The following is a 27,091-nucleotide window of genomic DNA, read 5'->3' as shown; positions in this document are numbered from 1 at the left end:
GACGACCTTATCACAATACTAAAGACAAACGCCGACCTTTTTGCATGGAGACCGGCGGACATGCCTGGTATCGACCCCAATTTTATCTGCCATAGGTTGGCAGTCAACCCCAATACCCGACTTATACGACAAAAGAAAAGAAACTTTGGAGACTAAAGGAGAAAGGCAGCCGAGGCAGAAACAATAAAGCTCCTGGAGGCAGGGTTTATCCGGGAACTACGATTTTCAGCATGGCTAGCAAACGTCATAATGGTGTGAAAAAGCTCGGAAAAGTGGCGCATGTGCGTAGACTTTATCGACTTAAACAAAGCATGCCCCAAAGACGGTTACCCTCTGCCCAACATAGACAGGCTAGTAGATGACACCTCAGGTTTCCCAGTACTTAGCTTCATGGATACCTACTCAAGTTATAATCAAATTCTCATGCATCCGGGAGACGAAGAAAAAAAAACATTCGTCACCGATCAAGGGAACTTCTGTTACAAAGTCATGCTCTTTGGGCTAAAAAACTCGGGGGCAACATATCAACAGCTAATGGACAAAGTGTTCAAAGAACAGATCGGAAGAAACATTGAAATATATGTAGACGACATGGTAGTAAAGTCAACCTCGGAGGAACAGCACAAGGACGACCTGACCGAGGTATTCGAACAGCTCAGAAAACACAATATGGGATTGAATCCAGAAAAGTGCGCCTTCGGAGTACAATGAGGAAAGTTCCTCGGCTTCCTATTAACCAACAGGGGGATAGAGGCAAACCCTGTCTCACAGTAATCAACATGCAATCTCCTTGGAATAAGAAAGAGGTTCAACAGCTAACAGGTCAGTTAGCAGCTCTTTCCTGCTTCTTGCCAGCAGCAGCAGAAAAATCATATCACTTCTTCAACACCTTAAAAAGTCCGATCAATTCATCTAGATAGAGGAATGTGAAGAAGCTTTCACAAAATTCAAAAATGCCTTAGGGTCACCACCCATATTGAAAAAGCCGGAACAAGGTAAGCCTTTACATCTATTCCTTTCAATTTCAACTAACACAATCAGTTCGGTACTTGTAACAAATAACGAAAAAGAACAACACCCAATATACTTTGTAAGTAAAGTCCTATAGGGTGCTGAGACGATATACCCAATGATAGAGAAATTAGCATTCGGACTAATTACCACAGATCGGAGGCTACGACATTATTTTCAAGGATACCGAATTATAGTTTGAATCAATCAAACGCTTCGACAAATCCTAGCAAAACCTGACCTAGCAGGAAGACTCACAAAATGGTCGGTCAAACTCTCAGAATTCGACATTACTTATCAGTCCATAGGATCCCCCAGGGCCCAAGCCCTGGCCGATTTTATCTCCGAATTCACCAATGAAGTAGAGGAAGCCGAGCCATGGGAATTATATGTAGATGGAGCATCCAATGACAACGGATGCGGAGCAGGAATACTGCTAAAATACAAAACAGGGGTATACGCCGAGCAATCAATAAAATTTCTGTTCCAGGCAACAAACAACCAAGCCGAGTATGAGGCGTTATTAGCGGGACTAAGACTCGCAAAAGAAATTCAAGTGCCAAGCTTGCAAGTATATTGTGATTCCTTACTCGTAGTACAACAGGTAACCGGTAACTTCCAAACTAAAGATCCCCTCTTGGAAGAATACTTACATATTACTAAAAACATGATAAAAAGTTTTCAAACATTTGAAATAACGAATATACCCCGAGAACAAAATAGCAGAGCAGATATACTATCAAAGCTAGCAACATATAGAGATGACAAACACTTAGAAAATCTGGTACATCTCACACTAACGAAATCTAGCCTAGATATGCAGTATGTTTTATATGTGTCACGGGAAGGAGATTGGCGAACCCCCATAATACAATACCTAAAGACAGGAGTAGTGCCAGAAGGCAATCCGACATCTTTCAAAAGAAAAGCAACCAATTACACCCTAATAGGAGATCATATATACAGACGTGGTTTTTTCCAACCACTACTTAAATGCCTCGCAGGAGATGACGCAAGAGCAGCAGTCGACGAAGTCCATGAAGGTATTTGCGGACACCATATCGGAGGCAGAAGCCTGACAGCAAAAATCTTGCGCCCAGACTACTATTGGCCGACCTTAAGGTCGGACTGCACGAACAAGGTTTGAAAATGCGATTCGTGTCAAAAATGCTCGCCACTAATACACAGTCCAGCCGAGACGTTGCATATGTCCGACGCCAGCTGGCCATTCCACAAGTGGGGCATGGACATCCTCGGACCATTCCCAACATCGCCAGGCCAGGTAAAGTTCCTTTTGGTGGCTATTGATTACTTCACAAAGTGGATATAAGCATAACCACTTGGAAAAATCACCTCGGACAAGGTACAAAAATTTATTTGGAAATTTATTATTTGTAGATGTAGTTTACCAAGAGAAATTATTTCCGATAACGGCAGGCAATTTAGTGATAAAAAAAATCACCTCGTTCTTAACTAACATGAATATAAGACACCATTTTTCCTCTGTCGAGCACCCACATACCAATGGGCTCACAGAGGCAGCTAATAAAGTGATTTTGCAGACCCTTAAGAAAAAATTGACCGAGGATAAAGGTTGCTGGGCCGAACTTATACCAGAAATACTGTGGAGTTATAACATAACTCCTCAAACCACGACAAAAGAAAGCCCTTTTCGCTTAGTGTACGGAACAAAGTGCGTAATCCCTTTGGAAATCAGCCAAGGCTCGACCAGGACCGAACACTTCAATGAGAGTGCCAATGAACAATCTCGGCGTGCCGAAATTGACGTCGTTGAGGAAGAACGCAATTACACAGAGCTAAGACAAAAGTCAATGCAACTAGCTATGAAGCGTCAGTACGACAAGAAAGTAAAACCAAGGATCCTTAAACAAGGAGACCTAGTGCTCAGACAACTAGAAGATATTAGGAAGTCACCAGGCCATGGAAAGTTAGCAGCAACATGGGAAGGACCTTTTTGGATCGCCAAAGTAATCGGAAGAGGTGCCTACTGCTTAGAGACATTGAACGGAACAGCCTTACCAGATACATGGAATATTTCGTCACTTAAATACTACTATAGCTAATCATGATGTTGTAAGAAGCAGGATGGCCAGGTACTCTTTTTCCTAGCCACGAGGTTTTTCCCTAAGGAAGGTTTACTCGGGTAGGTTTTAACGAGGCCGACCATCCTACAAACCTCAAACATGAGGAACAATTACATATGAATAAAAGCATACATTTACTATACTATGCAGTCATATTCTAAACATATTACGAACCAACAAGGTATAAACGTTGGAATCATATAGCATAACATAGCAAAGCCATTCCGAAACCATAGTTCAGACAATCAATCATTAACGTTGGAACAAAAACTGACAAGTTTTTCAAAAAACAAAATACAAATCCAAACTACTTTCTACCAAGATATCAAATAGGCGGTGGAACATTCTCATCATGATCATCGCCAGCCTCATCTTGAACTAACTCTCCATTAATAACTATCTTCGTCACATCAAATTGACGAATATCAAACCCGGGAACAAACAGCGACACCTGAGAAACAGCTCGATCAAACCCCGAGGTAAACATTTCTATACCTTGATCCTCCAGCTCATGAATACGGGCAATCATCTCACCTTTTGTCTTGTCATTATCCCTTATCTCGGCCTGAAGAGTCTGAATCTGATCCTGAAGATGACATATTTCCTGCTCCTTCTCCTTCAACTTCGCAGCAATATCGGTAACAGCATCTTCCTTCTCCTTCATTTTAGTTGTAATGTCAATAATAACCCCCTCATTCTCTTTCACCAAACGCTCTAGAGCAGCAAACTTATCAACATCAACCTGTTGCTCGGCCCCAAGAAATTCGGTGGTACGACTAACACACAGTAGACGAGCAGCAACAAACTGACAGGGTAATATTAAACCCAAACAAAAAAAAGAGAGGAGAGGGAAGAAAAAGAGAGTCGAAAATTACCTGAACATATTTACCTAAGGCTTCCACCCCGGCACGGCGGGTAAGCACCATGTCCCCAGAAAATTGGGAAGCCCTCTCAGAGAGCTCGGCCAGGGAAAATTGATCACTCCACAAAGAATGAGCATTCGCCCCAGGAATGAAAACATGGAGTTTATGTTGATGATAAAAAACCGAGGTTGAAACCTCGGCAGGAGCTTTACCCCCTTCAGACAGCACCTCCAAAGAATTGTCAGACTCGTCCCTTTTTCTTTTTGAAGAAACTGGCTGCGCAGTAGAGAAAGCAACACCCTCCTCACCAGTCTTCGGAAACACAGAGGTACTCACACCTTTCTCCTTTTTCTTATCAAGGAAAGACTGAAGCCTGGACGACGTTAGATGCGGAACCCGTCCTCCTACAAACAAGCACAAACAAACATCAATTATCAAACAATAGACTAATACTATATATTATATATATATATATATATATATATATATATATATACACACACGTCCTCAACCCCTCCCTATCATTCTCTTTTTCAAAATTCAACATCTCAGAGATCGAAAGGCACTCTCCAGTGGCAAAATTTTTTTACCAAAAAGTCAATAACTAAATCCTCCTCCTCGGTCCTATAAGCCTCGAGAACTTACATAGGCTCGGAACACCAATAAAGCGGATACATCTCTATCAACTCATCATCAAGATAAAAAGGGTATTCAGTTTCTACAGATCGGACTTTGACGAATAGGAATTTGAAATTTTTAAAAGAAGACTTATAAAGAAGGAATATAGAACGACCAGAAAAGCTATTCAAACAAACCCATAAACCCTTTCGAACTCCCTTGGACTGAAACAGAGAAAAGAAAAACCCAAGAGAAGGAGAATATTCAAGAAAATCCATCAAACACTAGTACGCCTTTAGGAACACCCACGAATTCAGGTGTAGTTGCGAAGGGGCACAATTCAGCTGAGTCAAGACGTCACATTCAAAAGAAGAAAAAGGAAACCTAATATACAACTCAGATAAACAAGGAGAATACATATAGAAGTACCCCCAATCTCCCCTACGCTCACAAACCCTATCCTCACTCGAGCAGGGCAGAAGTTCGATAGCAACATTAGAATCATCCTTAGTCAATTTCATGGCATGAAGCTCTCGAAGAGAATCAGAACTACAGTACGAAGAAGCACGGGTCTTAACATCGTCATGTACCCAATAATAAAGATAATCTTTTTTAACCTCAACAACTTTCTGCTTTTTCTTCAAATTTTCCTTTTCCATTACACACTAAACTACGACAAGATATAGAGAAAGAGTAGAAGAAAATTCTAACCTTTGGAAGTCATTTTCGGTCAAAATTTGAGTAAAAAGGAGTGACTTTTTGAGATTTTCCAAGAGAAAGAAACAGTAAAAGCCTATTACAACCCACTAACTAAGTGGAAAAGTAAAAAGACAAACCGCTAAGGAACCAGGGGTCAAAAATGGTTCAGATGCAGTCATTAAGTGAAGTAACTACAACACGTTTTCCTAAAAAAGGGAAAAAAAACACCCCTTTGAATCCAATCATTAATCATTAAACCATCTTTTCAAAAATTACAGATTGCAAACCACAAGACCTAACAAAACGCAGCGTTGAGCTTGGGGGCTGCCAAAACCGAGATATAGGTTGACTTAAGCTCAACTTGCTAAAAATAAAAACCCAGGCAAGTTAAGCTTGGGGGCTGTGTACTGCACCTTACAAAATCAGAACCTACACCCTATACCTCGGCCACGTTAAAGAAGCAGGTAGGCAGCGGATAAACACAATAACAATAACCACCCAAGAATCTCAGCCCAAACCGGGATTCACTCCAACAAATCACTAAATGGATTCAACCCAAAAAGTCTATAAAATGGCAACTGCTGAAATCACCAAAGGCATTTAGACTACACACACTAGTATTTCGTTCTGGTACTCGTATATTGAAAAATATTTTTTACTAATTTGAGCATCGGAGTCCTTTTTGTAGGTACCCCGCTCGGTCCGTGTTCAAGCAAGGTGCTCCTCGTCGCAAACCCGGTCATCTCCTCAGTAACACCTAGAGTCCGACGTATAGCACGGAGACGAGTATCCTTGCACGAACATGTGGTTTTTTAAAAATTTCTGTTAAGTGTGCCAAAAATTTCTTTAGTTAAATGTCAATCTTTTAAACATATAGTCTTTTAAAAAATTTTGTATTGTGCACCAAAATTTAAAAAATTTATATATTGTGTACTAAAATTTTGTGTTGGGTGTATTTTATTGGTTGAGTGTTAATACTCTAAGTATGTGGTCTTTTAAAAAATTTTGTACTATGCATCAAAATTTCTATGGTGTGAATAAAATTTTTTGTGCTTTTATTTGCTTAAAGAAGATGACAACTATGATGGTGATGATAATGATAGAAGACGATGAAAAAAATCAAACAAGTATTGAAGAAAAACAAGAGAAGAAAATGATGACGACGACAGAGATGACGATGATGATGTTATTGAAGAAGACGACATCAATAAATGATAATGAAAAATAAAGAAGAGGAGGAGAAAGAAAAAAAAGCAGTTGTAGCATATATATACATACTTTCAAAAAAGAAGTGTGCTGTAATTTAGTTAAATACTTAATTTTAAAATATTTGGACACCTAAAGAAATGTGTATTAAAAATGTATAAAAAAGTTTTATATATATATATATATATATATATATATATATATATATATATATATATATGATGACCATGTTAATAATAATAATGATAGAAGAGGAAGAAGCAATTTAATTTTAAAATGGTTGGACACTTTTTTATTGAATTCTTTTTATATTAAAAACTAATAAATTTTGATAAGTCTCTAACATTCTTTATATATATAATTTAAAAAAGAGGCCTGCTACACATACAAGTAAAAAGATTGTACAAGTTTTACAAGTTATTAGCCCAAACTTTATTAACACGCGCACTAACTCATTTTGAATGGAACGTAACTACACGCGCCCCACTCAAACGGTTCCTCTTCATCTTCTTCTTCTTCCTCTTCCTCTTCCTCTTCTTCTTCTTCTTCTTCTTCTTTTCTTCTTCTTCTTCCTCTTCGTCTTCTTCTTCTTCCTCTTCCTCTTTCTCTTCCTCTTCCTCTTCGTCTTCTTCTTCTTCTTCTTCTTCTTCTTCTTCTTCTTCTTCTTCTTTTTCGTTTTTTTCGATTTTCATGGTTTATGAATTTCTTCTTCTTCTTGTTGCACGTTCTTCTTTCTCTTACTCTTCTTCTTCTCCTTTTCTTTCATTTCTGCACGTTCTTCTTCCTCGTTTTCTTCTTCTTCTTCTTCATTTACGTCTTTTCTCTCTGTTTTCTTGTTTTTTTTTTAATTTTACATGGTAAAATCGTTTTTGAAGAAGAAGAAGCAGCAGAAGATGAGGAGGAGAAAGAGAAAGAGTTCTGAATTATGCATAAGATGTACTTCAACGAATTTTGGGTGTATTTTCTTAAATCCTTTGGGTGTATTTTCTGTAACCCTTTGGGTGAATTCTTGTAACCGTTTTGGTGTATTTTCTGTAATCCTTTGGGTGTATTTCTGTAATCATTTGGGTGTATTTGAGTGATATCTGACTGATATCTATGGGTGTATCTGACTCATATCTATGGGTGTATCTTACTGATATCTATGGGTGTATTTTTCATTTCAGGAAAAATGGCAGGCATTACAGAAATACACCCAAACGATTACATAAAATACACCCAAGAGATTACAGAAATACACCCAAACGATTACATAAAATACACCCAAGAGATTATAGAAATACACCCAAACGGTTACAGGAATTCACCCAAACGATTATAGAAATACACCCAAAAGATTACAGAAAATACACCCAAAGGATTTAAGAAAATACACCCAAAATCATGCATAATTCAGAACTCTTTCTCTTTCTCCTCCTCATCTTCTGCTACTTCTTCTTCTTCAAAAACGATTTCAGAGCTTGATGTCAAAAAATAATAGAAATCGAGAATAACGAAAAAAGAAAACAGAGAGAAAAGCACGTAAATGAAGAAGAAGAACAGAAAGAGTAAGAAGAACGTGTAGCAAGAAGAAGAAGAAGAAGAAGAAGGAGAAAGAGAAGACAAGAAACGTACCTTGAATAATATTTCTTCGTTTTTTCTAGTGATTTTGATGAAGGAGAAAGAGAAAACGAAAAGAGGAGAAGAAATTTCAATAAAAAAAAGAGGGAGGAAGAGAAAAAAAAGAGACACAGAGAAAGAAGAAGAAGGAGAAGAAGAGGAAGAGGAAGAGGAAGAAGAAGAGGAAGCACGGAGAAAGAAGAAGAAGAAAAAGAGGCACAAAAAAAAACGTAAAACGGCATGAATAAAACGCGTGTAAGTGACGTAAGAGTTGCAACACGTTTTGGTGGATTAGGCATTAATAAACTTGTAATAGTTACAAGCCCTAATCGCTTGTATACTGAGCTTTTCCCTTTAAAAAAAAAAAACTCCCATTTTGGTACTCCAGTCCGCTATTCGCGAAGATGTCTGTTTCCTCTCCTATAAACAAATTTACTTTTATTTATTTATTTATTTTATCATTCTAGACAATATTTGTTGAATTTCTGCGAGAAGAAGAGCAGAATAAGAAGATAATATTATATATGAAGTTGTTGTGTTGAAGTTGTTTTATATGATATAAAAGTCATGCTATTTATAAAGATACTTTCAACTAATCTCATAAATATTCATCTACTAACTATGAGCTATTACTAACTTAACTCCCAACTACTAACAACTCTAATAATATTTTAATAATATTCAAAGTATCTTAGTAAAATCTTGCTAGTATTCTATATTTAGTTAACAATATATATGTTTTTATTGAGGTTGAAACTCATCAACACTGCATCATGCGAAGAAGACCCTTAAAGAAGAAAGTAGATATTTATATCTTGATATAAAATGACGTCAATATTAAAAACTCTTGAGAAGCAGTTGGCTTTGTGTTATTAGTAATTACATCTCATTTATTTGTCACGACAATGTGAAAGTAATATATAATTTATTCGGCTTTTCCACTTTCTAATGAAAGCTTTAGTCTCCACGCTATGAAGAACAAGTTTACTAGCCAGCTAGTAGAACTCACATGCATAGTTACTAACATACATATATAAAAGCCAACAAAATTATTTCAATATTGATTAAATTACTTTTAGATAATGAATGCACATATTCTATATGCCATTTGAACATGTAATCGCAGCCAGCACTCGAGGCGATTGGGGTGTGAGCCAATTACATCAAATCTAAACTTGGGATAATTGCAACAAGTGGCGCAAATTAAATCACTAATCTTTGTCAATGCCATATATATAGAGATCAAGTAGGCACAATCCTCCTATAAGACTTTAAGTATATGATTAGTTGTCATAAGAATACCAAATGTCATCCAAAAACTTAACCTCAGCCAAGATTATTGGACTCATACGCAATCGTATCTTTTTCATTTAATGCATAGATGGTAGTGCTACGCTAAGGACATAAATCGTGAAAAGAGACTACAAAAGAAAAAGGTGACAGGAAATACATTTTAGTTATATTTGATTACCTTTAATTTGTTTATGTTTCTCCACTTGGTTAACTATGCTGAAGGACACGTTTACTATCGCCTAGACGCCTATATACTTTTCTTAACGAAATAACGTGGCCGAATGTATATGAGAGGTTTCTATTAAACGAAATAATTTTACATCAGTCCAAAACCAACCTAACAAAAGAAAATTGCACCACTGCCACAATGTGCAATAAATGTTGTCTTGCTTTTACTTGTGCATGAAAAATGCTTGAAATGGATACAAGTTATTATCACTTATCAGAATATAAACAAATATTCAAGACGAACAAAGAAAGCATTCTTTTCAGAAGAAGATAAACATATATCCAACGATCATTGCTCCACTTCCAACCAAGGAAATGTCTGTTATTTACACACCAGAGATGTGCTAACTAGGATTAGTTATCTACAAACAACTCGATTCAGATTCGGAATCTAACTATGTGCATATAAGAGAACGACACACATACTGACTCTACAATATGCACATAAGATGATACAAATGCTAGATCTACCACTCAAGCTTCACATAGATTTGCTTTATTTTACAGAACTAAACACGAGAACTGGAAACTGATCAGATAAACACATGGGACGTCAAGGGGGTCTTGACAAACTAGCATAATATATGCAGTGTTGACTCATATATCCATGTCAGCAAATATTTCATCATCACCCTCGTTGAGTACTCCATCCATAAGAAATCCATCAGCAACCAAGTTACTGCCAGAAACAGCATTGTTGTAAGGCTGAATAACATGCAAACAAAAAGTAGAAAGTTGTTCCAGATAATTGAAAGAGAATATGAATTCCCACCTAAAACAACTGAAACGGAAAGTCACAACGCGTTTTAGCTTTCTATTGTAAAAGAGGAAATTAAAGGACCATCTACAGAAAATAGATAAGAATATCAGAATAATCTGTAACAGGTAAAACAAATGTGGTTACAGTTTTAATTTTTAGCTTGTGATGATAATTTACATTGCTCCTTTTTCCACTAACGGATCAGCTTCAGAGTCGGGAACATAACCATAAATTTCACAATCCCCTAACTTCACAACCTGCAAGACAAGGTATCAAGAAAATGCCTTCTGGTATCACCAACATTCATGTTCAAAAACAAGAGTAATTCACCTCATCAAGAGCCATGTACAATGTGTCCAGGAGAGAAACATCCCCAACAGTTTCATCCCATTCCTGCAGTTTTGACAAGTTAATCAAAACCAAGGAAAGGAAACCACTATACCAAAAGTAATCACTATTGCTAACAGCAACAACAATAGCTAAGATGTGCATTGTGTGCATTAATATGTTTAGCCATTTCTAACCCGAGACCCTAAGATGCCAAACAAAACTTGACAATATTTATGACTTTCCAATTTCGGCCTCAGTTTTTTCATTTTCAAAATTGATAGAAGAAATGATATATAGAACAATAAAAAATATTACTATGTACCAATGTGTTAAATTATTGATCAACTGTTCTGTTGATTAGTTCATGTTTAAAATCTAGGAATTAATAGGGTGTTATAAATAAACATAATTAGGAAAGAATATATTTCGAAATTTAAAGTTGCACAACTAAGATCATTAGGTGCATCTAGACAAGACCATCAAACACGCTCTGAGGTGTAAAATGTCATACAAAAATGAAATATTGAATTTGTAGATACCATATATTTTACAACCTACCCAAACATCACAATCCCAGACATTAAAGATGTCGGGAAACCAAACACCATGGCTGCAAGTAATACAAAAGTCAAAAGTAACACTTAAAACAAGAAATAGACAGTATCAATCATAGTACCTTTGAGGCTTCAATCATGTAGGTGTCAAAGATAAGCTTAAAATTGTCCCATGATTCCTCTGTGAAAAACTGGTGAGCTTTGACTGCACTAAAAATCATTACAGGCGTATGGTATTAAAGGAAAAATTAAAGAATGCAACAACAGAGACACTCAATTTAGAAGTTTAACAAGGTAAAAAAAACCAAAGAAAAGACAGGAAAAAAAGACTTGGGAAATGGAGAGACTTGAACTCTCAGCTCCAAGAGCAACAGTTTTATGAACTGTCTGTCAAGCCTTTTGACAACACTCCCAAAAAGAAAAAATGACAAAAGGATTATATAGTGGGTTGCCATGTCGCCAACTAAGCTGACAGTAGCATTACCCATAACCCCTTTATCATATTTTTATACGTCACGAGATACTGAGATACCTGAAGTCATAGTCCGGATACATGTGATACAAGGTAAGAATAAGGTAAATCAATGTCCTTCGGCTGGAAAGGAAACATAATTAGAACGTGTAAAGGAAGCACTTAAGTGGTATTTACAATTTATGAAACCTCTCCACACAGTAAAGGCCACCTGGATCTGGTTAATAACATGTCGTCCGGCGGGGGAGAATCAGGGCTAGATGAATTCTCAATAAGTTCAAGCATCTGAAAATGAAGCAGTTTTTTAAAAAAATATTCTATGAACAAATTGTAGAAAAAGATCCTATTACCACAACTCAGCTTTATTAGAGTCATCTACCTCATTCTCCAAACTGATAGAGAGTTTTTTATCTGTTCCAGCATGTTTGCCTACGGAATTTTTAAAAGAAAATAGTTCGTTAATTACTATTACTAACCCAAACCCAGTGAGCAAATCCAAACCCAAAATCAATTCTGTTGAAACTTAAAAGTCACTAATTAGTCCTTACAAGTATAAGCTTCAAGGCATCCTCTGATAGTACGTTCTCCCAAATTCAAATCACCAAAGAAATCGTTAAGCCTGGACAAGTTTCACGAGACTCTTACAATATACCAAAATTATGTAATAAAATCCCAGAATTCAACTCAAATTCGTTTGAAACTACAATTACCGATCCAAGGAAGGACACTCGAGGAACTTCATCGTGAATGATCTTCAAATGATGAGAACTACAGCTACAAACCCTAGTTTCCGTCTTTGCCTAGAAAGCAGAGATAAGCAAAATCATAAATCACAAGCAAATTCGAAACAATTCATGACAGAAAAACAAATGCATGAAAAGTGCAGTAAGATCTCTTACAAACGAGTCAACAACCAGAATTTTGAAGCGAACACAAGAGAGAAAGCGAAGCACGAATGCAGAAAACGAGAGAGAAAGAAGGAATTGAAGTGTACCAGAGAAATGAAGAAGACGAAGATTGCTTGGTTTTCTGATGAAGACTTATGAGAGATTACTTGAGAACAGCGAAGATTATTTGGATTTCAAAAATTTGGGGATAAATTGAAGGGTTTCGAAGCGGTGAAATTCGACTATTCTGATTTTAGATTTGAAAAAGATGCAGTCAATACAGATAGATGGATTGGTGGATGAGAGAGAATCTGCAATTCGAAGAGAGACAGGAAACGACATCTACCCGAAATTGTAAGAAACATCCATGGGCCAAAGTAATGAAAAGACCAGCCCAATTTAGTATTTCATATGAAGTTCAATTACATGGATTCCAATTGGGCTTTCTTTTGTATATCCTTTTCAAAAGCCCATCTAGTGGTAGGGGAAGGAAAACCAACGTTTCGGCACATAATTAGTTTCATTTGATGTAAATTTTTAAAAGAAAATAATAATATTATTTAATTTTTGATGATGTCATTTCACATATAATTCTTTTATTGTATATTTACATATATTTATAAAAAACAAATTAACATTATCATAATAAAAATAATAATATTCATTATTTTATAAAGTTCTCATTGCATTAAATACTAACATTAATGGATTAACGTTTTTTGTTTTCTATATATAAAATAAATTACTAAACGATAACAACGGAGATAATATTTAATTTTGTTCATAATTTATACACAAATCTTAATTCAATTTCGCTATGTTATTAAGAGTATTTCTGCTAATTTCTGTCAACTCTTATTTATAACTTGTTTAATAAAAATATTTTTGTAGATGTGTCTAACAAAAATATCTTTTTTATAACTGTGTTTAATAGAAGTATCTTTATAGATATAGTTTTTGGATGTGTATTTAAAATATAATAATTAATTATTGTTGACAATAAGTTGACAGATAATATGTTGGTACTCTATACTTTTCTATCTTAATTTAATTCGAGTTTTTATTTAGTTTTCAAATTTTATAAATGTGATTCATATTAATCTTTTAAAAAAATTTTAACGCATAAATATTATCAAAATATTGACATAGACAATCAAATATCACGCTGAACTGTGTAAATAATGTTAATTTAATTTTAACACTAAAATAGTCCAAAAATATTATAAATAGTATTTATTAAAAAAAATTTCAAAAAATAAGTGATACAAAATTATTTATAGACTATTTAAATGCTAAAATAAAATCGTTTTATAAATTTTAATATATCACTATTTATTCATATTAATACTTCATTAATATTTGTGTGCTGAAAATTATTCTGACACATAATTTTTAATAATATTACATTTAATCACATGTAACACTATAATAGAAATAATAATACTCCATTAATCACGTTTAATATTTGTACCATCTCTTTAAAAAATTTTACTATACCAAAGTTAAATATCATGAGCTACAATATCATGACACAAGAGGATAAAGAGTCAAAGATAAAGACAAGCTTGTTCACATAATAATAACGCAAATTAATTTTATTATGAAAACAACGTTAGTATAGGACGCAGATATAGAAAAGAGGGGATCTTTAGTGAACTGTGGTGTCAGCAACATAGTAATCGGATCCTATGATTTATTGATGGGAATTTAGACCCTTCAATTTTCTGTAAATTAAAAAAATTACTCTTAATTACAAATCAGATTCAAGGACTAGTATAACCAAATAATAATAAAAAAAACAAAGAAAACGGACCATCCATTTTGGTGAGGACATATCGCACGGTACAATTTTTTCTATGTGAATCTCGTATACTACAAGCAAAACAGATTCTCCGATTTGCTTGCAAAATTTTCAAAACAAAGAATTTGGAAGGTCCGATTTCTTCCTACCAAATCTGAGCCGAAAATTGTCTCACATTTTAGTGTAGCATCCCCTCATTCCATAACCTGGCACAACACCTGTCCCTCCTCCATAACCAAAAAAATTAGCCTAATAATAATAATAATAATAATAATAATAATAATAAAATTTGTTAAATAAATAATAATTTTTATAAATATTATGAACAATTAATTTTAAAATTAACTTAATAAAATAAAAATATATTATACTCTTAAATTATTTTTTAAATTTTAATATTAAAATAATTAATTATACATCTAATAAATTAAATATTTAATATATTTATTATTTATATTATCTAATATTTTTATTATCTATTTATATTTTTATAATAATAATAATAATAATAATAATACATTTAATTTATATTATTGTGTCATTAATTTCTCTGTTGACCATTTGATGTAGAAAAGATAAGGATAAGGACTATTAAAGAGAATTAATTAATGGAAAGGCCAAATTATGTTAAAGATATTTATAAAATTCAATAAAATACTATTAAAAATAAAAATCACATAAATCTTTTAAACAACGGCTAATATATGTTATTTTATTTCTTCTTAATCTTTCATTTTATTTCCCTTTCTTCAACCATATATAACTTCTCATTCTCAAGAAGAGCTAAATGTCTTTCTTCAACTAATTACTCCAAGTAAAAAATTAAGAATTTGAATCTTTTTAATTTTAAATTTTTATTTTAAAAAATAAAATATAATTTTTTGTTTTTATCTATAAAATAAATAATAAAAAATTATATTTTATTTTCTAAAATAAAATTTAAAATTTAAAAAATTTAAATTCAAAAATAAACACTATAATAATAATTTAAACTTTAACAAATTTTTTAAATATACCGATAAATTAATATTTTTATAATTTTTAATTATTAATTTTAATTATATATATTATATATATTTTATCATTAAAATTAACCGTTAGAAATTATTGAAATATCAGTATAGTATATTTTAAAATTTTCCAATTCTTTACACTGTCCTATCGTTTATACCTGTTCAATTTTTTTTTTCATTTTTTTTTTTTGCTTTTGGTGTCTTTTTCATTAATTTGTTTATTAAAATTAATTTAACTTTTAATCTCAGAAAAATAACATTTGAATAGGTTTGGTATCGAGAGAGAGAGAGGGGGGGGTCGCGTTTCGTGGTTCCGCCATCTTCAAAAGCAAAGTAAAACGTAATTTGTACCCTTTTCTGCTTCGTCTTTCCCTTCCCAACAACACCTTCACCATCTTCATCATCAACATAGTCACCACCACCATTAACATAACCCCATAAAACTATTTTTTTTTCAAAAATAAAAATAAAAGACTGTTCCAGAGAGAGAACTGAAAAACACTAGCAGATCCATTCATCTTCTCCACCCCACCTTCAAAAACCTCTCCTTTCTCCATTTTTTGTTAATAATCCTCAAAACCCTAGTCCTCGCGCAATCCATACGTTGTGATCTACCTTTTTTTGTCTCTCTTATGTCTGGGATGTATTCGTATCTGGGTCTATTCCTGTGCTTGCTTTCTGTGTGCTCCGCCGCAACCTCGTTTTCTTCACGGCGTGTGATCCTTCGAGAGGTCAACGACAATGGTGGTGATCATGCTGATTACGCTGTTGAGCTGAATGTTACCAATTTCGATGCTGTTCTGAAGGATACCCCTGCTACTTACGCTATTGTTGAGTTCTTTGCCCATTGGTTAGTCATTGATCATTTCTATCAAGTTTTCGTATTATTCTTTCTTATTTGTTTGGTTGATGAATTCTCTAGTTAGTGATAGTATCGAAAATTGTGGACTTTTATTGATTCTATTTGTAATTAGATGGTGGCATTTTTTTATTAGTTACCTGGAAATTGGAATTAGGGTAATACAGTAATAAATAGTGAGGGAGATCATACTTCTTGATTCATAATATTACAAGGTAATTGTTGCTGTAATAACAGAGAAAAGAACAGAAGAATAAGGGAGAAAAAAAAAGGAGGAGGAAATGGACTTTTTTGAATTTGATTAAATTTGGGAAAATTGTGTTATTGCAAGCTGCTCTCTTAAAGCTTTTGTGCAAAAGTTGAATCTACATAGAATATGTATATATCCCTTTTCTATTCTTGACAAGCATATAATTTAGTCTGGCTTCCCATATTGCCAATTAGTTAATATGCCAATACAGGAATAGAACATAAAAGGGAGAGTAAAAAACATATTTTCTGTAAACTTTTGCATTGCATTTTTTTGTTTAAACGGTTTACATATTTTTTTCCCTGCAATCTATAAACACAAAATACTTACCTGTGTCTCTTTCTTTCCTATCAGGTGCCCTGCTTGCAGGAATTATAAGGTATTATCTGCTAAAAATGTTAAAAATTATTCAGACATTTTCCAATCAACATTTCAGCTCACCATTATTTTCTCACTGTACTTCAAATGTAGCCTTACTATGAAAAGGTCGCAAGGTTATTTAATGGCCCTGATGCAGTGCATCCAGGAATCATACTAATGACAAGGGTAGATTGTGCATTAAAGGTACATGCTGCCTGCTTCTATTATTTTCTTCACAGGATGTGATTTAATAGTTATTACAAAACATGACTCGATGATCGGTTTCTCACTCCTCACGTTTTTGGCAGCACAGATAAATACTAAACTATGTGATAAGTTTTCTGTTGGTCATTATCCCATGCTTTTTTGGGGACCTCCTACTAAGTTTGTTGGTGGTGGTTGGGAACCTAAACAAGAGAAAAGCAGTATACGTGTGATTGATGATGGACGCACTGCTGATCGGTTGCTTAATTGGATCAACAAACAACTAGGCAGGTATATACTAATATTAATAGTTTTACATTTTTTCTGTTTATGCTGGTATGATGTGGGGGGCAAACATTCTGTTTAAGCTAGATGTTGTGTTGGAATTTAGAACATAAATCATGTGGACTAGTAATGTACAACAAACCAAGCAATGTTAGAAAATTGAAATGCTGAATGCAAGAGTTTAGAAGTATAAGGAAACATTTAAGAAGTTGTCATGGTGTATTTTGCTTTAATCCGATTTAACCTTAGCTTGACGTTATTTTATTTTTTGTAAATATCATTCTTTATATTTTACAGTACATACGGCCTGGATGATCAGAAGTTTGAAAATGAGCATCTTCCATCCAATATATCAGACTCTGAACAGGTCTTTTTCTTTACATTTACCGCATATTGAGATTTGCTTTTATATTTGAAAATATTGACATAGATAATATGGATAACTTGGAAAGGTTGCAAGAGCTATCTATGATGTGGAAGAGGCAACTTCTACAGCATTTGACATCATTCTAGAGCACAAGGTAGATTATCAATGGTTTGTGATTAGTCCATAAATTCTTTGTTAATTGATCTTTTGTTTTGTGCCCATTCATTATGATGATTAAATAAATTCTCTCTGTTTGCCAGATGATAAAACCAGGAACTCGGGCTTCATTAATAAGATTTCTTCAGCTTCTGACAGCTCATCATCCTTCTAGGAGGTAAGATGAACCTTGCACTGCTTCTTTGTTCTCTGTCAATCCAGTGTTTAGTCTCACCTTTTTGTTTTGGCTTCTGGATTTTGTGTGTTTAGATGCCGGAAGGGTACTTCAGAATTACTTGTGAGCTTTGATGACTTGTACCCAGCAGATTTTGAAACACCTAATAGGCTGGATGATGATAAGGGTTCCGTTAAGAACATAAAGATATGTGGAAAAGATGTGCCTCGTGGATACTGGGTAGGATCTCAATACTTGTATTTGAACTTTTAAGCATTTCCGTCATACATTTATGCTTGGTATTGTATGAGGTGTATGAAATTGATGTGCGTGCTGCTTGTTGTGGCAAGCTTTCACCTTCTGCTAGATTCTATGGTGAAGTTCTCATTTGAAGTCAATCTGAATTGATTGATTGTAGTGAGAACAAAAAATTTGAAAAACTCTAGTTGAGCAATAATCCCTACAATTTTTTTTAGGAAAAAAAAAAGAAAAAGGAAAAAAAATCATATTCTTTGCAAAGTTGGTGTATTCTTCGATATTATTGTGCTGTTAGATTTGACGATGCAGCTCAATACCATTGTTGCTATTTCCAACCTGTGGTGAAAAAGTAGCTCGTTGCAGTACAGTAAATGTTATTGTATTGAGTATGATTATTTCATTATAAATGTTAACTTTTTATTCATATGTGGACTATTGAAGTTTTTAGCATGAAAAGGTTGTTGCTTATTTATTTATTTTTGACTTTTCTTTTGTAGATGTTCTGCCGTGGCAGTAAGAATGAGACCAGAGGTTTTAGGTATTGCTTCCCCTTGTTCTTATTATCATGCAAATATGTGTATATACCAAGGGTGGACCTTAACTATCTAAGTGACATTGGATTCTGCATTGACTGCTCTCTTTGGGCTTTTTTACAGTTGTGGTTTATGGGTTCTTCTGCATTCACTCTCTGTAAGGATAGAGGATGGAGAAAGTCAGTTTACATTTAGTGCAACGTGTGATTTTGTTCATGACTTCTTTATATGCGAGGAATGCCGACAACATTTTTACAGGATGTGTTCAAGGTAAATGAGTTTATGAATGCTAATGTTAATATCATTCAAGCGCATTTTTTTATTTTTCCTGCTTCTAATGTTTAACTCAATCTTCAGTGTTTCTAGTCCTTTCAACAAAGCCCGTGACTATGCTCTCTGGTTGTGGAGCACCCATAATAAGGTCAATGAAAGGTTGATGAAAGAAGAAGCTTCTCTTGGCACTGGTGACCCGAAATTCCCAAAGACAATTTGGCCTCCAAAGCAACTCTGCCCTTCCTGTTATCTAGGCATTGACCAGAAGAACAATAAAATCGAATGGAACCAGGATGAGGTCTTCAGGTTTTTGACTAATTATTACAGAAACACACTTACTGCTCTATACAAGGACAAGAGCATTGTTGGAAATGATGAGGCTGAGGTAGCCGTTGAAGATCTGATCGTCGCAAATAACGCAATCGTGGTGCCTCTGGGAGCTGCATTGGCAATAGCTTTTGCCAGCTGTGCTTTTGGCGCACTTGCTTGCTACTGGCGTTCGCGGCAAAAGAGTCGGAAGTATTTCCACCGCCTATACTCTTTAAAGACAATATGATAATTAGGAGGGTAATAAACCTCTTTAAGATTAACTAGGAATAATAACTGTATAGCCAGAAGACATTAAACGGCAGTATAAGGAGAGAAAAATTTCTAAATTGATGGGGCGTTGAGATTCTCAGTTATTTGATGTGTTGTTTGATTTGCTTAATATTTCAGGCCAAGGAGAACATGGAAATAGGTATAGAAGACATGTACACAGAAGAGATTGGGTGCATATCAGCTCCTTCTGAGAGCCTTGACAAAGTGTCCATTTTGAATCCATACTTGCTTGATTGATGTACAGAACACAATTCTTGCTTTTTTAGATCATTATTGATCTATGCTACCTTCTTTCACTTTCTTTTTGGGTTGAGCTCACATCTTGTCTAATGTGTGGAAGTTGGGAGAAAGTAGCAAATGACTTGTAACATTTTTGCTGTGTAATTTTGAGTTATTTTGTACTATCAAAGTAACTATAAGCTATAAGCCAGAATTGCATCACATATGATTCACTTTTTAGCAAACACTTGAATGAAATCACAGGATCTCATGAAATGGATAGGCCGTATTACTTTTAAGAGAAACTAACTGGTTTTTTAAGAGAAACTTGTAGTGTTTTAGTATGAAAATCCGGGTAATGGAAATTTCACAAGCTTTGTTGTAACCATATACTTGCCATGTCATTCCTGTTCTCTGTGTGTACAACGTTTTTTCGAGTAATATGAAAAATAACAATTCCCTTAAATCTTGTACTTATTCTTTTCTTGCTGAATTAAGGGTTCAGATTATGGGTAAATAACAAATAACAAAGATACTTATTCGTATGTAGTATTTGGAAATTGTAAGAACCAACTCACCAAGTATAAAATTACATTACCTCAAAATAAAAAATGCTTGCACGTACTCAATTTTAAAGTGAATTTATGAAAGATCATATGTAAATAACTAAACTTTTCGTCAAAAATGACACAATTAACGTATAAAAATCTGAAAATAAGCCTGTTTTCATTGCGATATGTACAAGAAATCCATCTTTGATATTGTTATCTACTCAAGCAAATTTCTCTACATAAATTTTCTATCTATCTATACACTGAAAGATATTGTTGCGATATTAAGAATCTCGATATATATATAAGCAGAAACTTGTGCATATGTAGAACTTGCTTTTGCCAAGTCTTCCCAATAGATATGAACACTTTTGAGCCTTAGAATTTCAATGTATTTCTCAGAAAACTCGATCAAAGAACTTCTCTCCATCCAACATTTCATGCAACATTTGCTTCAAACGGCTAAAGCATTTTCACAGTACACGTATAACATGAGGCTGAGGCTGCAAAACCGTGTGCTCATTTTCATCATCAGATAGTGTGACCAAGCCATTGGGATGATCCTAATAAGCAACACAAGGCCAAGCAAAAGACATAAATTATCACTACAGTAATGAGACATTTCCTGCAATATTATAGTTAATCATGGGAAAGAGACAGGACCCTGCGTAGAAACTTACTCGATGTTGTCGCCGATGTCTCTGGATCAATGTCACTGCTCTGACCATGAAGTATATAGGCAGGACGATTCCAGCAATCCGAAACAATAGCAGCTGTCAATATTCCATTAAATTGAATAAACCTTAGTAAGTAAGAGTATGATTGATGTGGCTAACCAAATTATATTCGAGTTATCCATACGTACCATAAAGAGGGGGAAAGAATAATCCTTATTCTCACTGATTAGGAGGGGAAGAGTGTGTCTTAAAATTAGTAGAACCATGAACTATACATGAAATGCAACAAAGAATGTGACATGTTATATAGAGTAACAGTAGGTGTAAAAGCTACTAGAGTGAGAGAGGAAGAGAGATTAGATTATACAATGACAGCGACCGAACAGCAGCATATCAAACTTCCAGTAGGGGAAGCTGAATACTGGTCATAGTTGGAATTGGTAAGATTCTGATCGGTAGAAACCATGCTGACCAAGTGAGTACTATTTAAGTCTCTTCTTGAAATCTCCCAATTTCCCCTGAAACAAACAGCATGAAAGGATATTAGATCGAAACGACAGAACCAGGTTTAAAGCTTAATTAATAGTGAGGAGACAAATATTGTATCGAAGGTTACCTGAAACTCATTGGAATACGTCCAAATTGAAACAGTGGAGGAGGAGCTGTATAACCAGGCTTGAATTGCTAACATTTACAAAATAAGAAAAGATCACAACCAAAAGACGAGATCACAACTCACAAGTACAATGACTCTCAAAACCCAAATAATCTAGGTAGTACCATTTCCTCACATGAATTTTCGAAAACGATAAGAATGTCGAAGATAAAGAGGAGGAACAAGGGCGATTTTAAATTACCTGATGACATATCTCACAGGTGGTGTCACCCTTCTCATTACACCATCGTTGTATGCATCTCCGGTGGGCATACTGCAAAAGTAATATCAATGTAGCTTAAGGCATCAAACTGAAGCAAATAAATAAATAAAATCAAGGCAAGATATCAAGCAATCACCCCTAATGATCAGGCTAAATATCAGCAGAGTTCGTTAAATATCGTAAGTTGGTACTCGGTAGCAAGTGCCAAATATATCATTCGGCCAACAACACATGACAAACACTGGGAGTCTAAAATTAATTGCATGTATTCTGATGTTTTAACCCTGCACACTATGCAACGCATGCAGGTAAGAGCTTCATGTTCCACAAATCATCTTATATGTGACCACAGACTAGATTGCAGCAACTGCGCCAGCCTTGACCAACACAATGCATGTTAGAAAGAAATATTTCCAAAATCCTTACCAATGTTGAAAGAGATTCGTACGGTCAAACTAATGATAAGATGCCAGACTAATAGTTGGCTAGTGTAATGTGTAGGTAATTCATATCTTCAAAATTTATGCTAGATGGGGATATTAAATCATGAAAGGAAGATCTTTCTAGTTGATCTAAATCGCCCTGTGAATTCTTAACCCAATGCTATCAGGGAGAAAACAGAGAAAAAGACACATGTTCCTTGCTAGACACACTCTTACCAAACACCTTGTTCACTGAACATTTTCCAAAATGTTCCAAAACCCTTATCATTGACATTTCACAATAAAACTTGTCCTTAACTCTCCCAGCAATTGTGTGTGTCTCTCACATTCAGATTGATTTGCCATTAAAATTTAAAGCTCAAACTCCATGGATTCAAATTATAGGAACAACAATACAGATGATCAAATTCACATATCAAAACATGAGTGGAGCATACACACTAGTAAAAAGCTAACCTTCAAACTACCACAACAGAAGCAGGGTGACTCCATATTAGAATCTTCATCTTCATCATGACATATCCTGCATTCTACAAGTTTCCTGGGAGATTTTATATCACCTAGACCCGTCTTCATCAAAGAGAGATCAACCTGTGCATCATTCACGGCTGAGGATGCAGCCTGCATCCAACGATTTTGGCTTTCAAGAGCAGCTTCCAATGTGGATTCAGTAAGCAACCGATCAACCAGCAACACAAAGTGATCCCCCATAGTTGAGCACCTTATGCTCCAATGCAGTTTAAATCCTCTTGTTCACTTTCACAACTTCTGGAAATTAAGGACACACATGCAAGGAAAGAAAAAAAGAAAAACGACACATGTCAGCAATAACATCTAGAAGCATATTGGGAAAAAAAGTTAATTTTCTTTTCTGGATGCTTATAAAAATTGATGGAATCTAATCTTCATTCAGAAATTGCTAGCCAGGTTCCATAACACAAGCTGGACCCCACAGTAAAGCGTGTAGAGAAAAAACGGCAGAAAGAGGTGTCAATTCATAAAAAGAAAGTTCCAAACTTTGAAGCAACAGCACCCAATCCATCACATTTTATTTCAAGACAAAAAAAATAAAGTCACAAACTGATGCAACCATCAACGAAACTGGTTTAATTTGAGAAACTGATCTGGAAAAAGATGAGAAATTTTAGTTTTCAGCACAGCATTAATTGATAATTAAGAAAAAGGGATATAGCCCAATAAGTTCAAACAGTGAATAAACATTGCAAACATGAAAAAACGAAAAGAGAGAGAGAGAGAGAGAGAGAGAGAGAGAGAGAGAGAGAGAGAAGATACTCGAGAAAATTTAAGAGGGGAAAAGGGGAAGATCAACGGACCGACCCAGCTGGGAAAAATGGAAGAAAGGAACAAAAAGTGAAAAACTTTACTCACAGAAAGAGTTAAAAGAGAGAAGGAGAACAAAATGGGGGAATCTTAAAAGAAGGGGATCGCATTTTTGTGAAAGCTAAGAAAGGGTTAAGCTTTTGAGCGCAGAATTGATGAGAGAAAAAGGAAAGGAGCTTTGAGGCTGAGAGGAATCTGAAGTTTGGGAAGGAAGCAAGAGATTGAGTGTGGTTAATGTCGAAATCAAAATCCAAAAGGAGAGATGCGATTTTTGCTGAGAGTATGTTTTTTTTCTATATAGAAAATGATTGAAACAGAAAGGAAGAAAAAGTGGAGAAGGAGAAGGAGAAAGAGTCTGTAAAAAAGTGCATGGTGTGTGGCCATGACCGCCACGATTGGAGACTTGTTTTCATTTCGTTTCATGGTTTGTCTAACTACCATCGCCATGCTCTCTGCCCATCCACGTGTCCCAACTATATCATACACATAATAATAATAATAATAATTTAATTTTGATATATTAAAAATAATAAAAAAATCGTTAAATAATTTGATAAATTTAATTAAATTATTATCTAACAATTTTTTATTATCAATTTTGTACGAAGACAATTGTATGTAAAAAGTAATTATTTTTAGTTTTGTATTATTCATACTAACATCATTTAACAAAATGATATTTCATTTAAAAGATAATTTTAATAAAAAAAAATTTAAGTGGCAAATAACTTTTTGGCTAATATATATGTAGCTAACATTAATTAATAGAAAGATGGTAGAATATGAGGGGTGATGTATGCATGTTTTCTATCAATATAAGTGTATAAATTTGTGTGATGTATATATATATATATATATATATATATATATATATATATATATATATATATATATATATATATATATAATATATATATATATATATATAAATAAATTAAAGTCATTATTTATGTGTATATAGAAGTTGATAAAATATCAAAAGTTTAATGTTTTAGTTAGCTATTTAAAATTTTTTATATTACACCTAGAGTCATTCATAAAGTTTTTGTGATTATTTTTTTGTAAAGTTTTGCTGTTGAATTATTATTAGTATAATAATTAGTATATGTATAGTTATGTAGTGTTAATAAGAAAAATTGTACAAAAAAGCATGACTTTTTTCAACAAAAATAAAAAAGCCAAAAGTGCAATTTGATTAAAAAATCATAACCAAAAGCATCAGCATAAAGCAATTTGATAAAACTGTGAAAGAATAAAAAAATGAAAAAAAATATTGTATTTTGTATTTTTTGATTGATTGTTGATTGATTGAATTATAAATTATGAGGATAAAATTAAATATATATAGAACATTGACCTATAAAAAATAAAAACAAATAAAGATAAGATAAAGATAAAATAAAATAATAAAGAATAAAATTATAACTAAATTTATGTATTTTGTTGAACTGTATTTATAGACTATGAAATTTTTTTATTGTTATCATGGACTTAAGATAAAAGAGTGATTTAATACTATTAATAAAGCATAACAATATATTCCATATTGAGCACCAGGGAAAAAAAAAAAGAAAGATGGCTTTTGGTTTAATCTCGAAGACTTGGAGAATGAAGTAAAAGTTTGGTTGAAAGAACTATTAGAAGGCATTTAATCGTGCACGTGAGGCATGCTGTGCATGCACCCAATCAAAGACTTTGAGTATTCATCTTTATTTAGACCAAATCAAAACGTCACGCTGTTGTGTTATCGATTTTTAAGTAAGTAATGAATTAAATTTTGGTCATAATCCACAAACACTTTCACAAAATTTGAAAGACCGATATACTACAAATTAATTCTAATTGGTCCAACCAAGAACCAACCTTCATATATAGTACGTATCTTGAAATTATAGCAAGAGAATAATTAAATAGATGACGTAAAAAGATATATTATTTATTTATTTTGGACCAAATTTCAAATTTCGCCTCATGCAATACATACCTGAATTTCGGAACTATATTAAGACCCAGTCAAGTTCACGTGTTTATTCCCCCTGGCTTGGTGTACAATTTCTGTTTAATTATTTTCATTTTCATGATATATTTCCATTTTGAATTGGTTGCGACATAAGATAAGTATGAGATATACATGAAGGCATCGTTTATTTGTTAACCAGCCATTAGGAACAACATGGTGCAGCAATTTGCATGCTACAATCCAAATTAAGTAAAATAGTTTTTTAAAGAAAATTTGAAGTGACATTGAGTCATTGACTCTTAAATAGTTAAATTTCAATATCACAATTATTATCATAGATTGACCCCACAATTTGTTATAAGATTTATTTGGACTGTGGTTTGGTTGAGCAAAGTCTAATGATATGGACTTTCTATGCATGCATGCGTAACATTGTCAACGTACATATTAATAAATAAACTAGTCCTGGTTCCTACTCCATTCTAATTATGGATGAACAAACAAATTGTATGGGTTCAAGAAATAAATCACATTCGAATTATTAGTGTGTAGGTGAACCACCGGAAGCGCACAATAGAATAATATCAGAGATGGTGCATGATGAGCCTAATTTTGACAAAATTAGAAACCCTTGATTCCTGAATCAAAAAGACAAGGTCAATGTACCAAAAGCTATACGTGCATGTGGTCATGTTAGAGTAGTTGATAAGTCTGTTAACTGCTGGGATTATACTTTATTTCAAGTAATAATAACCAAAAAATTTCCTTAGTTCTGTATTTTTTTTTGTGGATCTTATTTATAAATTTAATGTTTATAATTCCAAACTTTTGGATTATGTATTTTAATGCGTTTACAGTCTGAAAATTTTTTTACCTTATTCTTAAAATAGATTATTGGAGATTTGAATCTTGAAAAATAGGTTAAAAATGGAGAGACTACTATTAAGTGATTTTACATCAGTTTCGAATGATAGTGGGTACATGTAAAGAATTTTTATGTTTAAGGCTTAGCTCAACTGGTTAAACCATATGCCTCTTAATATGTCGAGTATCAAGATCTGTGTTTCAAGCAAATTGAATTTTTTTTTTATGCTATTTTTTAGTTCGACAGGCTAAAGAGTAGTATTGAGTTCTATTTAAAAAAAATTTATTGGTCAATGTATTGTTACATGCACCAAAATTCAAACTTCCAAAACTTGTTTAAATAAATTAGTGAATTAATCATTAGACCATCACAAAACTTAAATAGATTAATCCATGTAG

At 33.8% G+C, this 27,091-nt stretch overlaps 3 protein-coding genes across 9 annotated transcripts; 1 reads left to right on the top strand and 2 right to left on the bottom strand.

Moving 5' to 3' along the window:
* Positions 1-9,854: 9,854 nt before the first annotated feature.
* On the bottom strand, positions 9,855-13,004 carry LOC112712000 (uncharacterized). The gene is made up of 11 exons (XM_025764764.2): positions 12,733-13,004; positions 12,449-12,538; positions 12,287-12,357; positions 12,118-12,167; positions 11,950-12,023; positions 11,799-11,861; positions 11,389-11,476; positions 10,713-10,775; positions 10,560-10,639; positions 10,395-10,466; positions 9,855-10,301 (listed from the first exon to the last, which is right to left on the bottom strand). Exons 2-11 carry the CDS (start codon positions 12,478-12,480, stop codon positions 10,220-10,222), a joined length of 675 nt encoding a protein of 224 aa, XP_025620549.1. The 5' UTR covers positions 12,481-12,538; positions 12,733-13,004; the 3' UTR covers positions 9,855-10,219.
* A 2,580-nt stretch (positions 13,005-15,584) lies between these two features.
* On the top strand, positions 15,585-20,202 carry LOC112711999 (sulfhydryl oxidase 2). Of its 6 annotated transcripts, none has more exons than XM_025764763.3 (12): positions 15,687-16,289; positions 16,903-16,927; positions 17,020-17,112; positions 17,222-17,403; positions 17,695-17,764; positions 17,850-17,918; positions 18,025-18,098; positions 18,191-18,335; positions 18,851-18,891; positions 19,010-19,156; positions 19,244-19,678; positions 19,877-20,202. In XM_025764763.3, the coding sequence occupies exons 1-12, from the start codon at positions 16,072-16,074 to the stop codon at positions 19,896-19,898; spliced, it is 1,521 nt and encodes a 506-aa protein (XP_025620548.1). In that variant the 5' UTR covers positions 15,687-16,071; the 3' UTR covers positions 19,899-20,202. The 6 variants fall into 6 exon arrangements, with proteins under 6 accessions (XP_072060010.1, XP_072060011.1, XP_072060009.1 ...); XM_025764762.3 differs by having other exon boundaries at positions 19,244-19,726; XM_072203909.1 differs by lacking the exon at positions 16,903-16,927 and having other exon boundaries at positions 15,585-16,314; positions 19,244-19,726.
* Positions 20,203-20,677: 475 nt separating this feature from the next.
* On the bottom strand, positions 20,678-24,315 carry LOC112711997 (uncharacterized). 2 transcript variants are annotated; one of them, XM_025764760.3, is made up of 8 exons: positions 23,821-24,315; positions 22,984-23,295; positions 22,064-22,135; positions 21,823-21,890; positions 21,574-21,724; positions 21,395-21,475; positions 21,210-21,302; positions 20,678-21,092 (listed from the first exon to the last, which is right to left on the bottom strand). In XM_025764760.3, the coding sequence occupies exons 2-8, from the start codon at positions 23,236-23,238 to the stop codon at positions 21,003-21,005; spliced, it is 810 nt and encodes a 269-aa protein (XP_025620545.1). In that variant the 5' UTR covers positions 23,239-23,295; positions 23,821-24,315; the 3' UTR covers positions 20,678-21,002. The 2 variants fall into 2 exon arrangements, with proteins under 2 accessions (XP_025620545.1, XP_025620546.1); XM_025764761.3 differs by having other exon boundaries at positions 23,917-24,315.
* Between the last annotated feature and the right edge of the window lie 2,776 nt (positions 24,316-27,091).

This window comes from Arachis hypogaea, chromosome 9 (genome assembly GCF_003086295.3).
Source record: "Arachis hypogaea cultivar Tifrunner chromosome 9, arahy.Tifrunner.gnm2.J5K5, whole genome shotgun sequence".
Lineage (NCBI taxonomy): Eukaryota > Viridiplantae > Streptophyta > Magnoliopsida > Fabales > Fabaceae > Arachis > Arachis hypogaea.
This window is presented reverse-complemented; position numbering and strand designations above follow the sequence as displayed.

Bases quoted from the DNA above. Each gene is read 5' to 3' on its own strand.
- LOC112712000 (XM_025764764.2), bottom strand. From the start codon at position 12,480: ATGAAGTTCCTCGAGTGTCCTTCCTTGGATCG. The intron at 12,024-12,117 runs GTAGATGACTCT...CTTCATTTTCAG, and splicing joins CTATCAGTTTGGAGAATGAG to ATGCTTGAACTTATTGAGAA. The intron at 10,302-10,394 runs GTGGGAATTCAT...TGTTTCTGGCAG, and splicing joins TTCCGTTTCAGTTGTTTTAG to TAACTTGGTTGCTGATGGAT.
- LOC112711999 (XM_072203909.1), top strand. From the start codon at position 16,072: ATGTCTGGGATGTATTCGTATCTGGGTCTATTCCTGTGCTTGCTTTCT. The intron at 18,099-18,190 runs GTAAGATGAACC...TTGTGTGTTTAG, and splicing joins GCTCATCATCCTTCTAGGAG to ATGCCGGAAGGGTACTTCAG. The intron at 18,336-18,850 runs GTAGGATCTCAA...TTTCTTTTGTAG, and splicing joins ATGTGCCTCGTGGATACTGG to ATGTTCTGCCGTGGCAGTAA.
- LOC112711997 (XM_025764760.3), bottom strand. From the start codon at position 23,238: ATGGGGGATCACTTTGTGTTGCTGGTTGATCGGTTGCTTACTGAATCC. The intron at 21,725-21,822 runs GTAACCTTCGAT...TGTTTGTTTCAG, and splicing joins CGTATTCCAATGAGTTTCAG to GGGAAATTGGGAGATTTCAA. The intron at 21,093-21,209 runs GTAAGTTTCTAC...GTTGCTTATTAG, and splicing joins GACATCGGCGACAACATCGA to GATCATCCCAATGGCTTGGT.